General features: G+C 35.7%; 1 protein-coding gene across 2 annotated transcripts in view; it reads left to right on the forward strand.

Moving 5' to 3' along the window:
• The window catches only part of BMPR2 (bone morphogenetic protein receptor type 2), a 197,079-nt gene that overhangs the window by 160,112 nt on the left and 19,659 nt on the right, over positions 1-17,308 (forward strand). For both annotated transcript variants that reach the window (XM_045480783.1, XM_045480784.1), the window contains 3 exons: positions 4,127-4,287; positions 5,769-5,916; positions 12,475-12,611. In XM_045480783.1, coding sequence (XP_045336739.1) covers positions 4,127-4,287; positions 5,769-5,916; positions 12,475-12,611 — 446 coding nt within the window. The remainder of the gene's footprint in view (positions 1-4,126; positions 4,288-5,768; positions 5,917-12,474; positions 12,612-17,308) is intronic.

Below are 17,308 nucleotides of genomic sequence, written 5' to 3' on the forward strand. Positions count from 1 at the left end.
TATTTGAAATATAACAGGAAGAATAAGAAAAAGAACTTCCAGACCCTAGAGAAGTCATGGATCCTATTGAGATTTTGATTAAAGCTCTGAACACCTCTGTAAAGATACATGTATGGCAAACTTTTTAAAATGTTCTTTTGATTCTAGGGGTTCTCAGACCCGTTAAAGTCCATCAATGAACTTAGGTTGAGAAGCTCTTAGCTAAGCTGTAGTACATTTCCTTGCATTTATTTGCTTATTTAAATGAAATACAGTGCATTACCAATTCTTTAGTTTTAACATCATATGGATTTTTATTCTATATTTGACTGGTCTTTAGTATAAAACCTACACATATCTTTTTATAACTTAATGTTTCTCTTAGCTAGGATTAGGTTTGGTCAAATCTGTCAGGGGGAAAAAAATCACAGGCTTCAATAAGAATGAATTTTTTTTTCTTTCTTATGTAAGAATTTAGAGAGAGTCTAAAATTGGTTTGGTGTAGCCTAAGCCTCCAGTAATAGTTCTCCTCCATTATTCTTTTTTTTTCCCATTATTCTTTACATATGGTTTACATTTTCAAGGTCACCTCATTGTCCATCATGCTATATTCTAATCAGTAAGGGAAAGGAAGGGAAGGTAGAAGGAATTGCCCCCTTCTGCCTCCAGAAGCTCTACTCTCATACGTATATTTTATTTTACAGAACTTAGTTCACACTTAACTACCACACTTAAATACAGTTGTTGGTGTTATTGTTGTTGTTTTTAAGCTGGCTGTGTTGGCTGTGTTGCTATATCAAATAATATTGGATTCTGTTACTGAGTAGAAGGAGGATAATGCATGCTGGGGAGTTGATCTTCGCCAGTGTTTCAGAACTGTGGTTTGTGTTCTTTGTCATAACTACAGTTTTCTTCAGCATCTATGCACATTTTTGGTAGTTGTTCAAAACATCTTTTTAATACATTTACTTTCTCACTTTGTTTCAAAACATACATCACAGGCACATCTAAATTAGCTTTGTTGCAAAAATCAGTCTTAGTGCTTTCTCAAGCTCTCATCCCTTACGGATTTTCTTGTCATACTACAGCCCAGAATATTGTTTTTTCAGTTTCTTTGACCCCTGTAGATAAGAGAATCTTTAATATATCAGTTTCTTAGATCTTTGTTCTATTGTATAATAGTGTGGGTCATCTTTTCTAGCTGCTGCTTCGTATATAAAAAATTTCTCCTGAATAATTTATCACTTCATTTATCTTGACATCTTGCTTTTCCTGAATACAGAATTGACCAATGTTATCGCCTATGTCAGCAGTTTGATGCACTTATTCTGGTGCTTTAGGACACTAACCATTTGGACTATGCTTCCTTACTCTTAAGTATTATTATAATTCACTTAAAAAGCTGGCTTAGCGCAGAACTTAAAATACCATCCTCATCCCCCTTTTCAAGACTTGCATGACTTAGCAAGGTTTCAAAAAAATGAAAAGAATGATTGCCATCAAATAAGAGTTTTATTTAGATGTAGATGTTACTTTCAAATATTAGCTAATATCACTTAAACTAGTTAACCCCCCCCTTTTTTTTAGTTAACCTTTTTTTTTTTAACTGAGTATATACATAGTATTGCAAAAAATAAATACAATAGCTATTTTGGGGGTTTTGTGGGTTTTTTTTAGTATAGTAGCTATTTGAATTTATGCTTTTACCTAATATTTTAAAGGTATTGGAAATATACAGTATTATTTCAAAATATTTAAAGTGTTATTTCACTTTTTGTCAGAGAACACTATTTTTCATAGTATCTTCATTTTTTTTTAATTTCTTTTTCAACGTTTATTTATTTTTGAGAGACAGAGACAGAGAGAGAGAGAGAGAGAGAGAGAACACGAGCAGAGGAAGGGCAGAGAGAGAGAAGGAGACACAGAATCCAAAGCAGGCTCCAGTCTCTGAGCTTTCAGCACAGAACCCGACACAGGGCTCAAACTCACAAACTGTGAGATCATGACCTGGGCTGAAGTCGGACACTTAACTGACTGAGCCACCCAGGCACACTCCCTACCCCACCCCCTACCCCCAGTATCTTCAAATGTAACTTTGCTGTTTGGCATAGAAATTTTATGGTAAGAAATAATACTATTATTATTTTATTTAGCTGTTTTTAGCTTCAGAATAAGGAGGAATTGAGCCTGCTTATTTATTTGTAACTGTCCTCCTTATGAATTTTTCCTGATAATGTCAGTGAAACTTATTACCATACTCCCCCCTCCCCCCGAATCTAACAAAGAAAGAACATATTATAGATCACTCAAATCTAACAGAAAATTACTATTAATTATGTACATCCTTCTAAGTCCTTTGCTGTGTGTATGTGTCCACAGAGACTATTTTTTGTTCAGGTTTTATTTTTTAACACAATTAAAATAATAGTATGCCCTGCTTTTCTTTGAAATATTTGCCTAGTACAGTGCTACTGTCCAGGGCAAAATTATTGTATGTTCTCCTTTCTCTGCACTCCCTACCCCCAAATGAAAAGGATTAAAAGGAATACCGAGGAGAACTTTAAGGGGAAAAGTCTCTCAAAAGGGCAGTCTATAGTTCTACCCTTTACATTGGTAATGAAACCTATATTGTTTCCTTTCTTCTCTTCCTTTCCCTTGTTTTCTTCTTTACCCCCTTCCTTCTTTGCTCCTCACCCCTCTTCTTTCATTATTTCATGTCTTTTTTTTTTTTCTTATATAGTAGCAGAAGGTACTACCCTATTTTCTTCTCTGGCTGTATCATTGACTCATTGCCCATTCTCCCCATTATTTTTGCCTAATTTCCTTAAGTGTGAGATCTTTAAGTATTGATTTGGTATTAATATACAAAAATTTTCCAAATATAGAAATATTTTTATATCTCTATAAGTTTCTTATATAAATATCACCTTGAGATTATACTATGCATACTAGTATTGTGGTTTTATCCAGAATAAGAAATGCAACTCTTTTAGGGGCTGAGTGAGCCATGTTAGTACAAGCTTTGGAAGGCTAGATCAGGAGGTGAGAGGGGAGAAAATGAACAAGAAATCAACTCTTTTTTAACTACTATTTTTGTCTTCCAATTGTGACAGGAATCATTATCTTCTGTTTTTAGTTTCATTGTTGGTGAAATTATAGTCTGATATTCATTAATGAGAGTAATGAATGTAAATACTGAGCCTATTTGGGCCTAAATATAAATACTCAATAAAGTTATCATTGACTTTGTTCTGATTGCTCTGTTTCTTTGTATACCTAGAGACTTATTTTAAATTTCAGAAATTGTATAACAATTTTTTTCAACTCAGGAGCTATAGTTTTGCTTAATATAATATTTATATAAGGTTTCCTTAAAGAGAGGAAAGAAATATGTTTTTGGTGGGGCAGCTTAGGTTAGATACATTCTTTCAGTCAGCAAACATTTATTGTGTACCAAGCCTTTTGAATTCAGGTAAAACATGTTCTCTTTCTACCTTCATGGAGCATATAGTCTAGTGATAAGTAATGTGAGTATAATAGTGCTCTGCTTCTCTGTAAAATCAGAAAACAGGTTTTCATATCTTGTGAGATACCAGCTCCTCTACTTATTCTCCAGGTCCATTGTAAAACTTTTTCTAGTTTGATTTGAATAACTGAGGTGGGCTTAGAAACAGGGCTAACCCTGAGGGCAGAACTGGGATGTTCTGTCATAGGTTTGATCAGTGAAGCCATAGGAGAATAGTATAACATACAATATACAGATTTTGGAGGCATCTTGGCAAGTTGACTTTTTTTAGTTATTTATACTAAATATTTCTTTCTCTGTTGCCTCCTTTTGCTACCCTTAGAAAAAGGGAAAAAAAACAAGTATGTTTTAAAATTAGAAGCAATAGCATGTTGGCTATTAGTTGCAGCTAAATATTTAAAGCTTAATTACACATGCAACAGTAGTTTATATTGTAAAATATAGTGAAAATAGTGATGATTATGAGTTGAAACTGCTTTCTTGTGTCCCTTTCTGTTATTAGAAAATTAAATGGCAGAAAAATAATACAATCATCTATATTTTTATAGTCCCTATTACCTGCATGTTTATGTCCAACAGTGCTATTTAAGCATTAATAAATATTTGAAATTATCTAAACAGACCATTATAAACCTGCGATTTCCCATCGAGATTTAAACAGCAGAAATGTCCTGGTGAAAAATGATGGAACCTGTGTTATTAGTGACTTTGGATTGTCCATGAGGCTAACTGGAAATAGACTGGTACGCCCAGGGGAAGAAGATAATGCAGCCATAAGTGAGGTGAGTGTATACAAAAGGTATCACTCTGATGTACTTCGAGAAGATAATGAAGCATTAAAAAAATCTATCCAGGACAGTTACCCTTATATGCTACCAATTACAGCATATTAGGAATTACAAAATTAAGACCTACAGAAGACCTTGCATGAAGTTTATCAGTTCTTTATGGAAATCACTGCTTGTTCCAACTCATTTTTTTAAATGTTTATCTATCTATCTATCTATCTATCTATCTATCTACTTATGTATTTATTTTGATAGAGAAAGAGAAAGCACAGGGGAGGGAGAGAGAGAATCCCAAGCAGGCTTCGTGCCATCTGCGCAGAGCCCTATGCATGGCTTAGTCTCATGAGCTGTGAGGTCATGACCTGAGCCAAAATCAAGAGTTGGATGCGTAACAGACTGAGCCACCCAGGTGCCCCCCACAACTCATTTTTGAGAGGCATTGGGAGGAGGATTGTAGGAACTGTATTTTCTTTTTTAAGAACTGATTTTTGGGGCGCCTGGGTGGCGCAGTCTGTTAAGCGTCCAACTTCAGCCAGGTCACGATCTCGCGGTCCGTGAGTTCGAGCCCCGCGTCGGGCTCTGGGCTGATGGCTCAGAGCCTGGAGCCTGTTTCCGATTCTGTGTCTCCCTCTCTCTCTGCCCCTCCCCCGTTCATGCTCTGTCTCTCTCTGTCCCAAAAAAAATAAATAAACGTTGAAAAAAAAAATTTTTTTTAAATAAAAAAAAAAAAAAGAACTGATTTTTGAAGCAGGAGTAAAATTTCGAACTTTAAGACAGGACAGTCACCTTCTGATAATCATGTTGAAATGTGGACCACATCCTTCCTGACCTTTTTCTCTGTATCCCCATACACGTCTCTCTCTCCATCTGTATGTATTTTTTTAATTAAAAAAATTTTTTTTAAATATTAAATTATGGGGGTGCCTGGGTGGCTTAGTGGTTGAGCATCCGACTTCAGCTCAGGTCATGATCCCATGGTTTGTGGGTTTGGCCCTCGCATCGGGCTCTGTGCTGACAGCTCACGGCCTGGAGCCTGCTTCGGATTCTGTGTCTCCTTCTCTCTTTGCCCTCCCTTGCTCATACTTTGTCTGTGTCTCTCAAAAATAAATAAACATTAAAATATATATATATTAAATGACGTACATACTATTGTACTTTTTATATTATACTATTGTATTGCACTTTTCTCATTGTGTCTTGCAAATGTTTCTTCATTGACATACATAGGATAGTTTAGCTTATTCTTTCTGATTGATGAATAGTATTCAATAGAAAAGATTTACCACAGTTTATTCAAGAAGGGTGTTTTGTAGGTAAAAAATTAGGTATAGAAAGTTTCAGTGATATACATAAGGTCAAATAATGTGTCATTGACATATAGTTGACATGAAATTTATGTATAACTTCTGGTCTGATGTATGCATGTCAAAATATGCTACATTATGTTTCTGAAAAATGTCACTCTAATTTATCAGGTTGGCACAATCAGATATATGGCACCAGAAGTTCTAGAAGGAGCTGTGAACTTGAGGGACTGTGAATCAGCTTTGAAACAAGTAGACATGTATGCACTTGGACTCATTTATTGGGAGATATTTATGAGATGTACAGACCTCTTCCCAGGTAAGAGAATTGCTGTCAAAAATTGATACATGTTTTGAGTGAAGCAGTTATATCCTCTTTTTCGACTTTTAAATTGAATCAACTTTTATGTTTTTACTTTCACTTAAACCTTTAGTTTATTGCCATCTAGTGTTCAGAAACATTATTAGCAGAAGGATGTCAATTAGAAATAACTTTGTAAACAGATCCCAACTTTGCATCTGAGTGCAGGTGTTTGTTTTTTTTTATATTGATTTTTGAGAGAGATGGAGAGACAGAGTGTGAGCTGGGGAGAGAAAGAGAGAAAGAGGGAGACACAGAATCCAAAACAGGCTCCAGGCTCTGAGCTGTCAGCACAGAGCCTGATGCAGGGCTTGAACTCACAAACTTGGGAGATCATGTCCTGAGCCAAAGTTGGATGTTTAACCAACTGAGCCACCCAAGCACCCCTGAATGCAATTTAGTTAATTGTTCATAATAGCTTATCTGTGTTTAGTTAGATTGCTTTAGCAGTGATTGTTGTCCTTATGCACCCTCTGAACATTTGATAAGCTACACTTAAAATATTCCCTGAATTGACCCAAGAAGTTAGAAACAATGAATTTACCATTGGAACACTTTTTTCTTTCTTCCTTTATTTTTTTCATTCTTCCTTCTTGACTTCCTGATTCCTGCTTTCCTTCCTTCCTTTCAATGAAAGAACACCCATTTAATATGAATGCTTATTTAAGGCTTATTTGAATTAACCAAATGAGTTTATAGTTTTTCTCTTTTTGTTAGGATTACATTACTCTCATTATTGTCCTATAAAAACTTTAACTACCAATATGTGTGCATTGCATTCTGCTAGATGGTGTACAAAATGACTTGATATATATGGCTTCTATCTTATAGGAATAATACCATTAAAAGTATAGAAAAAGGAAAAATGGTCAATTGAACCAGCACTGGACAAACTATATAATGGAACTATTTAATAATAACAAAGATTAGTAGTGGGGTTGAGGTGTTTTTTGTTTTTTTGGTTTTTTTTTTTTTTTTTTTTTTTTTTTTTTTTTGCTTTAAAAACAGTAAACATTTAGCAGTAGTTTATAATTCTAAAAATAAAATAAATTAATAATTACTTAGATTAACTATAGGTTAGGCAGTTATTATTTAGAAGTATATTTTCTAGTTAATTGGAAGTACAGAGTACTCAGTTGAGGTGTTTTTCTAGGCATAGCAGAATTGCAGTAGTATCACAGCATTATTAGAACTTTGAAACTTTTTATTTATATTACTGGAATTTAGACCACAGATATTTTTAATATATCCTAATTCAGAATTTTTGTTTTTTTAGAAACATGACTGACTAAAATTCTTAAACCAGCATTATTAGTACATTACCATCAGCAATATTTTTTCAACAATTACTGCATTCAAAGAATAACTATTGCTTTTGCCCTGACTGATAAATAATATCAGGTGTATGAAAATGGAAAGGCAATTAAATCTTATTTGCAGAAGATTAATTTAGCAGATATGTAGTTTGAATTGAAATAGAACTAGAGGCGGTTTAAAAAGGAAAAAGACAGGTGCCTGGTTGACTCAATCAGTAGAGTATGCAGCTCTTGATCTCTGGGTCAGGGTTACAACTTCAGCCCCACACTGGGAGTGGAAATTACTTAAAACAACAACAACAATAGTTTAAAAGAAAAAATATAGGTAAGGCGTGCCTAGGTGGCTCAGTTGGTTAAGTGTCTGACTGTTAATTTCAGCTTAGGTCATCGTCTCCTGGTTCATGGGATCAAGCTCTGTGTCAGGCTCTATGCTGACAGCTCGGAGCCTGCTTGGGATTCTCTCTCTGCCTCTCTTTCTGCCCCTCCCCCATTCGTGTGCATGCACATGCTCTCTCTCTCTCAACATCAATAAATAAGCATTTTTTAAAAACATGTAAAAGAATAAGGTGTTACTATTTTAATGGATGCATGGTTTCAGTTTGGGAAGATGGAAAAGTTCTAGAGATGGGTAGTAGTGATTGTTGCACATTATTAACATACTTACTGCCATAGAACTTACTATACACTTAAAAATTGTTAAAATGGTAAATTTTGTGTTATGTATACTTAACCACAATGAAAATAAAAATAAAGGAAAAAAATGAGAGTTGCATTAAGAGATCTTATAATCTGGATATGGAAATGGAGAGAAGAAATGTGTGGTTCTGCTTAGCTATTGGAAGAAAATCTAAGGAACTGAGAAATATTAGGAGATCTAAGAAATAATGAGGGTGGCAGCCAGGAACTTAGGAAAAACATGAGTTTCTCCAATTATGAAGACTTTCAGATGGGGTATTGATGGACAGCTGAAGAAAGTTTTTAAAAATAATTTTTAAGGGGCCCCGGGGTATCTCAGTCGGTTAAGCATCCGACTTCAACTCAGGTCATGATCTGAAAGTTCATGAGTTCAAGCCCTGCCTTGGGCTCTGTGCTGACAGCTCAGAGCCTGGAGCCTGCTTTGGATTCTGTGTCTCCCTCTCTCTCTGCGTCTCACCTGCTAGTTTCTCTCTCTCTCTCTCTTTTTCTCAAAAATAAATAAAACATTCTAAAGAGTTTAAAAAATAAAGAATTTTTTAAATAAAAAGGATGTTGAGAGAACTAAAAGTGAAATGATTTAGAAGCTGTTTATGTAAAGATGGTAAATGGGAACTTATGAGTAGATGCACTCTGCTAAGAGAACAAATGAAGAGTGCAAAAAATTATTGCGTAAAGACTGAATATTGGGGGACCTCCCTGTACCAGTAGGTTAGTTTAGAAGACTGTTGGTCAGAAAAATAGTGAGAAAACTAAGAAAATTGTTGTAGGGAGTATGGCCGGAGTTGCAAAAGATGAGTCTGCAAACAAAGTGCAGTTAAGTGAAGGTCCTCATACTGGAGTCCCAACTCCAGGATGAAGCTTCTTTTTATTAGGATAATTGCTAAAGACTATGTGCATAAAGTCAGCTAAGCAAGAGTGTTAATCAGTCTAATGGTTTAGCTTTTCAAGGTTACATTTCGAGTTCATTGGTTTCCGTAACACTAGGAAGGGTCAGGTGTGAAGGAGGATCGGCCCTGGACAATGTTAATGGGGGGTTCCTTACTGCCACAGCCATGTTCAGCTGTGTAAACATGTCCTAAGGCCTTGCACCTTCTCCAGCCCTTCCCTTTTGGAGTCTTTTCCTTTGATGCTTCTCTCCTGCAAGAAATCATAGTATCTTGGAAGTCAGTGTTAGAAAATGTTAAGAACCAAGATTGATAGCAGTAGATGTAATATAAGGTCAAAAGGAAATAGAACTGAAGAATGATCTTTGAATTTAAATAACAAGAGGTCATTAGTATTCTTAGAGGAGTTTCTGTGGAATAGAGAAGATGGAAATATCAGAGTATGGGATGGAAAAGTATTAGGAAAGCACAGGAAGAAGATACAAGATACTCTTAAAAATGTTAACAATGAAACGGGATGGAAGTTGAATAAAAAGGAACCCTTAAAGATATTAATAAGCATAGAGAATAGCATGTTATAATTATAACATTTTTGGAAAACATTTTTTTCAGATTTATATGATACACCTCCAAATGCAGTACATGCTTTATTATTAAATGTAAACACTATGTAGGGGCGCCTGGGTGGCGCAGTCGGTTAAGCGTCCGACTTCAGCCAGGTCACGATCTCGCGGTCCGTGAGTTCGAGCCCCGCGTCAGGCTCTGGGCTGATGGCTCAGAGACTGGAGCCTGTTTCCGATTCTGTGTCTCCCTCTCTCTCTGCCCCTCCTCCGTTCATGCTCTGTCTCTCTCTGTCCCAAAAATAAAATAAACTTTAAAAAATAAAATAAAAAAATAAATGTAAACACTATGTAATGTAGACTGATTCTCGCTGTAAAATATATGCAGAATAAATGAATTAGATGTTTGTATTACAAAGAAAGAGTGAAATGCTGCAATGTTTATATAAAGAAGGAATATGAAAGGAAGATAAAAAAGGAAGACAAGAGAAAGAAAAAGGAAGAAAGAATAAGCATAATTTAAGAAGGGAACTAAAATGTTCCTAACTGCTTAGAGATATAATTAACAAATAGCAAATGAGGTGAGAAGCAGGGAATGGTATCTGATATTCTAGATATTTGATCTATTTTGGACAGTTTGAAAGAAAGTGGGATTATAAAACCTCCCTTGAGCAATCCAATGTTTATAAAGTTTTAAGGAAATCCAGTAAGACTAATATAATTCATGATGATGATGTCATTAACATTCATCTTTGTGTCCCTAGTGCCTAATACTAAGTTAGCTCTAAACAAGTATCTATTGAACAATTAGATTAAGAACCATGAAGATTTCTTAGAAATTTGCAATTCTTCTGGGGCGCCTGGGTCACTCAGTCGGTTAGGCATTGGACTTCAGCTCGGATCATGATCTTGCAGTTTGTGAGTTCGAGCCCTGCATCGGGCTCTGTGCTGACCGCTCAGAGCCTGGAGCCTGCTTTGGATTCTGTGTGTGTGTCTCTCTATCTGCCCCTCCCCTGCTCACGCTCTGTCTCTCTCTCTCAAAAATGAATAAACTTAAAAAAAATAAATAAAAAAAGAAATTTGCAATTCTTAATGTCATTTCATTCACAAAACAAGATTGTATATCAATTTTATTTAGTAGGTTTTCTAATTATATTTTGGACCTGCTTAAAACAAATAAGTAAAATTATGAATTTTTAGTTATTCTACTTAACCAGCATTTGAAAAAAAAGTGACTAATAAATAATACTTGGAAGACATCTATATGTGTTGTGTATATGTCTCAGAGAAACAGATATGATGTACTAGTAAATATCTTCTGGTTCACAAACATTATGGATTGAGGTTTTATTAGATGAGGTTTCTTGAACAAAAGTGATATACTAACTAGCAGGATTAAAACTTCTGGTTTTGTCTTTCAAGTTCAATATTGATGGTGATTGTCAACAGTAAGTATTTGCTTAGGGGTGCCTGAGTGGCTCAGTCAATTAAGCATCCGACTCTTGATTTCAGCTCAGGTCATGATCTCATGGTTCATGAGTTAGAGTCCTGCACTGGGCTCTGTGCTGACAGTATGGAGCCTGCTTGTGACTCTCTCTCTCTCTCTCTCTCTCTCTCTCTCTCTCTCTCTCTCTCTCTCCCCCTCCCTCTCTCTCTCTCCCTCCCCCTCTCCCTTTCCCTCTCCCTCTCCCTCCTTCCCTCCCTCTCCCTCCCTCCCCCCTCCCCCCACCCACTTCTGACCCTCTCCCACTTGCACTTTCTCTCTCTCTCAAAATAAATAAACTTAAAAAACAATAAGTATTTGCTTAAATCTTTAGAGTTACAAAATATCATTTGTATAGATACTGCAATATTCCAAAAATTTTGGGTTATGTTGCATAAATCATAAAATTAATCTTTGTAATATAATCTTTTTTAATATTGGTGGAGGGAAAATGTTTATAGGTTTTTGAATATCCAAATTGAAAATTGAAACATAAAACTTAAATAAATGTTTTATAAAGTATTTTCTATCTGGTCATCATAACTTTTGTATTATTTCCATGTGAGTGAGATAAGGAAGACAGACATCGCCATTTTGCTGACAAGAAAACTAAAACACAGAATAGTTAAATGACTTTTCCAGGGTAGAGATGAAGACACGATTGGAGCTTAAGTGCCTTATCCTGCATTCTGGTGTTCTTCCTTCTAATTTATCGTGTCACTCTAATGGGATGGGGGCTGGGGCCAGCAGACAGTCTCTCTCCTGTGTTCTTTGTCAAGATTTTGACTAGACCACTGGTATTCTGACCCTTGTCCCAGCGGTTTTCTGTATGGCACAGTATGTTTATTAAGTTTAATTTGATCACATTTTGTAAAAATCAAAGCTTCTTATCACAAGCAGCTGATTGTGCTTAGGGGTGATAAATAGGGTTATTAAATAGTGGTAGAATAGTTAATGATACTTAAAAATCCTTGATCTAGATATTACTTCTTAGGGATTTTTAAAAAATCAGTATATTGAGTTTTCTGTCGTGGCCATTATCATAAAAATTTTTGTGACATTTGATACAATCTGGCTGGACTATAATAGAGCCAGTGACATATTAAGACATGATGACTACACATCCTAGACACTTACATTTGGTTCTACAGACATGTGTTATACTATATCCTGGGCTTTCTCCTTATATTCACCACCCTCAATCCCTGTATGGGGTAAGAATTCAGGCATTTTCAAGTATTAAATGCACCTTATGTATGTAATAATCCCCCCCAATTTAGTAATTCTAGAAGCCATTTAAAAACAGCTATGTCCATTATTGAAACTACCACTTGATTTATCAACAGACATTTAATTTATTAAAGACTATTTTAGTTAAAACCTTTATTAATTAATATTGTATTAAACCCACAAAAGGATCTCTTTTGCATTTCCAAATAGGCCCAAAGGATTAAAAAAAATAAAAAAGATTGTGACATAATTTCTTTGCTTACTTAGTATCAGAAATTCTGCTCCTGTTCCATCATTTTATAGTAATTGAAAATTTTACTTTATTCATTTTAAAAAAAAATACACAGGTGAATCTGTACCAGAATACCAGATGGCTTTTCAGACAGAAGTTGGAAACCATCCCACTTTTGAAGATATGCAAGTTCTGGTGTCTAGGGAAAAACAGAGACCCAAATTCCCAGAAGCTTGGAAAGAAAACAGCCTGGTAAGAAAAAAACTAAATTATTAAAAAGAGGACTTATGACTGAATATGTTTTAATGTTGTTTGAAGCAAAAATAGACTGTTAATGTTAATAGTTTTTAGAGTTGTCTAATGCCAAAAATCCTTGCTTGACTTTTATGATGTTATACAGTTTCAAAATTTTCAATATAAAAAAGTCCTCTTTTTGGTTCAGATGTAGTTTTTTCCAAGTAAAAATACTAGAGAGACTAAATTGTGTCTGAGCTTGCCAAATTGAATAACAGCTGGAATAATTAACAGATTAATATTTTTAAACATTATTGAAATTCCATCTTACTCTCTTGAGAGTGGTACCAAAAATGTTAATTAGTGCAGAGTTACATATTCAATAGAAATTTAAACTACCTAAAAAAGAAACCAAGGTATGCTTTAAATTCTGCCTATTAAAAAATGCATTCTAGGGCCTTCCTGGCTTGCTCAGTTGGTGGATCATGTGACTCTTGATCTCAGGGTTGTGAGTCCAAGCCCCATGATGGGTGTAAAGATTATTTAAAAATAAAATCTCAGGGGTGCCTAGGTGGCTCAGTACATTGGGCGTCCGACTTCAGCTCAGGTCATGATCTCGTAGTCCATGAGTTCGAGCCCCACATGGGGCTCTGTGCTGACAGCTTGGAACCTGGAGCCTGCTTCCGATTCTGTGGCTCCCTCTCTCTGACCCTCCCCCACTCACACTCTGTCTCACTCTCTCTCTCCAAAATAAATCAACATTTAAAAAAAAATTTTTTTAAATATAAAATCTTTAGGGGTGCCTGAGTGGCTCAGTTGGTTGAGCGTCCAACTAGGCTCAGGTCATGATCTCACACTTCATGAGTTTGAGCCCCACGTCAGGCTCTGTGCTGACAGCTTGGAGTCTGGAGCTTGCATCGGATTCTATCTCCCTCTCTCTCTGCCCCTCCCCCACTCACACTCTGTCTTTCTCTCTCTCTCAAAAATAAATAAACATTAAAAAAAATAAAATATTTAAAAAACAAATGTGATCTAAAATACTAAAATATCTACAAAGGCTTCTGCCATTTTAGTAAATTGTTGCTACAGCACTATAAATATCTTACAAAATTTACACACACATGCACACACATACTCTCTCTCTCTCTCTTTTTGTCATATAATTTCTTTTAACATAAGTAGGATCATTTCATTATCCAGTATCATTTTTTGCTTATGTACAGTTTTTCATGTCAATACCTGTCATGTATCTCTTTATCCATTTAGTCAGTATTCTATTGTATGGTATATCCTAATTATTGAATTACCCTTTATTGATGGTAGTACCTATATTTCTTATTTTAAACATTTTTTAAAGAATTATAAAGTTATACCTATACATGGTAAATCAAATTAAATAGAAGGGCATAAAAAAGGAAATGGAAAAGGAAAAGACTACATATCCCTAGCACCACTCTTCAAAAGTAACTCCTGTTAACAGCATTCTGAGGTTTTGGTTTTTGTTTCTAACTTTTTCTTCTGGAGGTTACTGTTATAACTGTGACTACCATATCTATTATTATTTCTTATTATCTCTCATTTGCTCTTTCCTAGTTTTGTAATGCTTAACTATTATTAAATAATTTGTGTTTTGTCTACAGATTGCTCTAAAATTCAAAATAAAAACATCAGAAATTGTAGAATTATGATTATGTAAACATCCACTGTACAATATAGTATTGTGCTTGGACTCATAGAGAAGGAAGTAAAAATCCTATGTTAGTTAATATAAGCCTCTGCTGCTTGAGAAAGAATGTTTCAAAAGTCACCATCCACTGGATTCTCTTTGATATACATGGCGCTTTTTAATTTCTTTCTTCTCTATAGATTCTACCAAGAAGCAACATTAAAAAAAAAATCTCATTCTTTTTCTTGTAAGTCATTATTTCTTTGATGAAGCCTGTTTAAGTGATATGTGTTAGTATGAGCATGGGTAGTATGAATACCTGCACCCTCAAAAATGTTTTTATCTTGTCCTCATGTTTGTATAATAATTTGGCCAGGTAATGATTTCAAGATCAAAATCACAAAATCCTCATAGTGGTTCCTGTGAAATCACTACTCTATTGTCCTCAAGCATTCAGACATATTAAGAATTCCAGAGTCATCTAATCTCATTTCATTATTTTTTGTCTTTTTGTTTTATGCTCTTGTTTTCTTGTCTCTATAAGCTTTTACACTTTTACTTTATTGTTGAAATTATCAAATTTCACCTGGACATATGTAGGCGTGGATCTTTTCACACATTTTGCTTTGCAGTAGACAGGTTTTCAGTTTGAAAACTCAGAAGTTACGGGGCGCCTGGGTGGCGCAGTCGGTTAAGCGTCCGACTTCAGCCAGGTCACGATCTCGCGGTCCGCGAGTTCGAGCCCCGCATCAGGCTCTGGGCTGATGGCTCAGAGCCTGGAGCCTGTTTCCGATTCTGTGTCTCCCTCTCTCTCTGCCCCTCCCCCATTCATGCTCTCTCTCTGTCCCAAAAATAAATAAACGTTGAAAAAAAAAAATTTAAAAAAAAAAAAAAAAAGAAAACTCAGAAGTTTCTTCAATTCGGAGGGATTTTCTTGTATTATTAAAAATTGGGGCGCCTGGGTGGCTTAGTCAGTTAGGCATCCAACTCTTGATTTAGGTTCAGGTCATGATCACATGGTTCATGGGTTTGAGCTCTGTGCTTACAGTGTAGAACCTGCTTGGGATTTTCTCTCTGCCCAGTCCCCCCCCCCCCCCAACATGCTCTGTCTCTCTCTCTCTCTCATTCGCTCTCAAAATCAATACGTAAACTTTAAAAATAAAAAAAAATAAAAATTATTTCTCCTCTTCCATTTCTTCCTTCTCAAAATATTGGTTCACTTGACACTCCAGGTCTCAATTTGTTTTTTGTATTTTCCATTTTTTTTTTGTTCTGTTTTACATTGTTCAAGATTTACTCAGCTTTAGCTTTTAAATCACTCTTTCATTTTTCACCTTCACCACACTATTGGTTATCTGTTCATTAAAATTTTACTTTCCACTCTTACATTTATAATTTCTAGAAATTCTTAGTGTTTGCTTCTTCCATAATAATCTGTTCTTGTTTTAAGACTATGACAGGAATTTGTGGGGCACGTTGGTGGCTCAGTTGGTTAAGCATCCAGCTTCGGTTCAGGTCATGGTCTCACAGTTCATGAGTTCGAGCCCCGCATCGGGCTCACAGCTATCAGTGCAGAGCCTGCTTAGGATCCTTTGTCTCCCTCTCTCTCTGCCCCTTCCCCACTCACATGTGTGTGCACTCTCTCTCTCTCTCTCCCTCTCTGTCTCAAAAACAAACATTAAAAAAAAGAATGTGATAGGTATTCGATTATTTCTCAAGGTGTAAATCAGAATTTTTGATACTTTGTACAAATAATTTTCTTGACTATACTTAAAGAACAAAAATGAAAAATTCATTAAGCAATTTAAATCATATTACTATGTATTTTTGCATTTTAATTTTAGGTTGTCTTCATAGGATTAGCGTATTTTCATTCTTGATCCCCACTTATATGGGATGGCGGCATGTCAAAGAGAGGCTAGAGATGTCATATTTTTCCATACAGAGTTAGACTGAATATTTTCTCCATTGGTCATCTCCACTTGTCATCTTGTCCATTGGTCAAGGAAGGCTTCCGCTTCAGATGAGATTGACATCTTCTTCAAGGCAATTGAAGACCTATTGCCAAAAACATATGCCCAAGATTGCCTCTAAACTGCAGTCCCTGTTTGGGAACTGGGACATATCTTTAAAAAGGCCTTGGCAGAGGTGAGGCTGAATCCCGTACCAGGATTCACTAGATATGCTAGCCTCACAGTAAAGCATCTCTTAAGGAAAAATTTCTGTATGAAATTTTATCTAGTAAAATACTTCATCTTAATATTTTATTTCACCAAAGAAATTTGACTCATTATTTTCAAGTATCTCTTAATAACCTTGCCATTACAGGATATGCATTGTATTCATATTTACCTGAAAACTTTTTGCTTCCAATTTAGAGTAGGGAAGTAGGGAATAAGTAATACTTGGTTTACTTCCAGTGAATCCATTTAAGTCTAATGTGCTATAGTCAATATAACTGCTTCTCTGTAAACACAATCCAATACTAGAGAGGAATATAACAAATGCATAGTTTATAAAAAGAGAAAGATACCTCTATATCTAAAAGAAGATATTTTTGCTTCATAATTGCATTGAAACTTAAAAATATTTTATAATAACAAAACTCAAAATCTTCCAAATATAAATGAGTGTAAAAACTAGTTTTTAAAAACTGCCAGGGACCTAAAATAGACCAGGCAATAAAAGGGGGAAGGGGACGCCTGGGTGGCTCAGTTGGTTAAGTGTCATACTTTGGCTCGGATCATGATTTCACAGTTGATGGATTTGGGCCCCGTGTTAGGCTCTGCACTGACAGCTCAGAGCCCGGAGCTTGCTTCACATTCTGTGTCGTCTTCTCTCTCTCTGCCTCTCCCCTGCTTGTGTTCACACTCTCTCTCAAAAATAAATAGGCATTTAAAAAAGGGGGAGGGGAGGGGCGCCTGGGTGGCACAGTCGGTTGGGCGACCGACTTCAGCCAGGTCACGATCTCGCGGTCCGTGAGTTCGAGCCCGTGTCAGGCTCTGGGCTGATGGCTCAGAGCCTGGAGCCTGTTTCCGATTCTGTGTCT

This window comes from Leopardus geoffroyi, chromosome C1, assembly GCF_018350155.1.
Source record: "Leopardus geoffroyi isolate Oge1 chromosome C1, O.geoffroyi_Oge1_pat1.0, whole genome shotgun sequence".
In the NCBI taxonomy this organism is placed as follows: Eukaryota; Metazoa; Chordata; class Mammalia; order Carnivora; family Felidae; genus Leopardus; species Leopardus geoffroyi.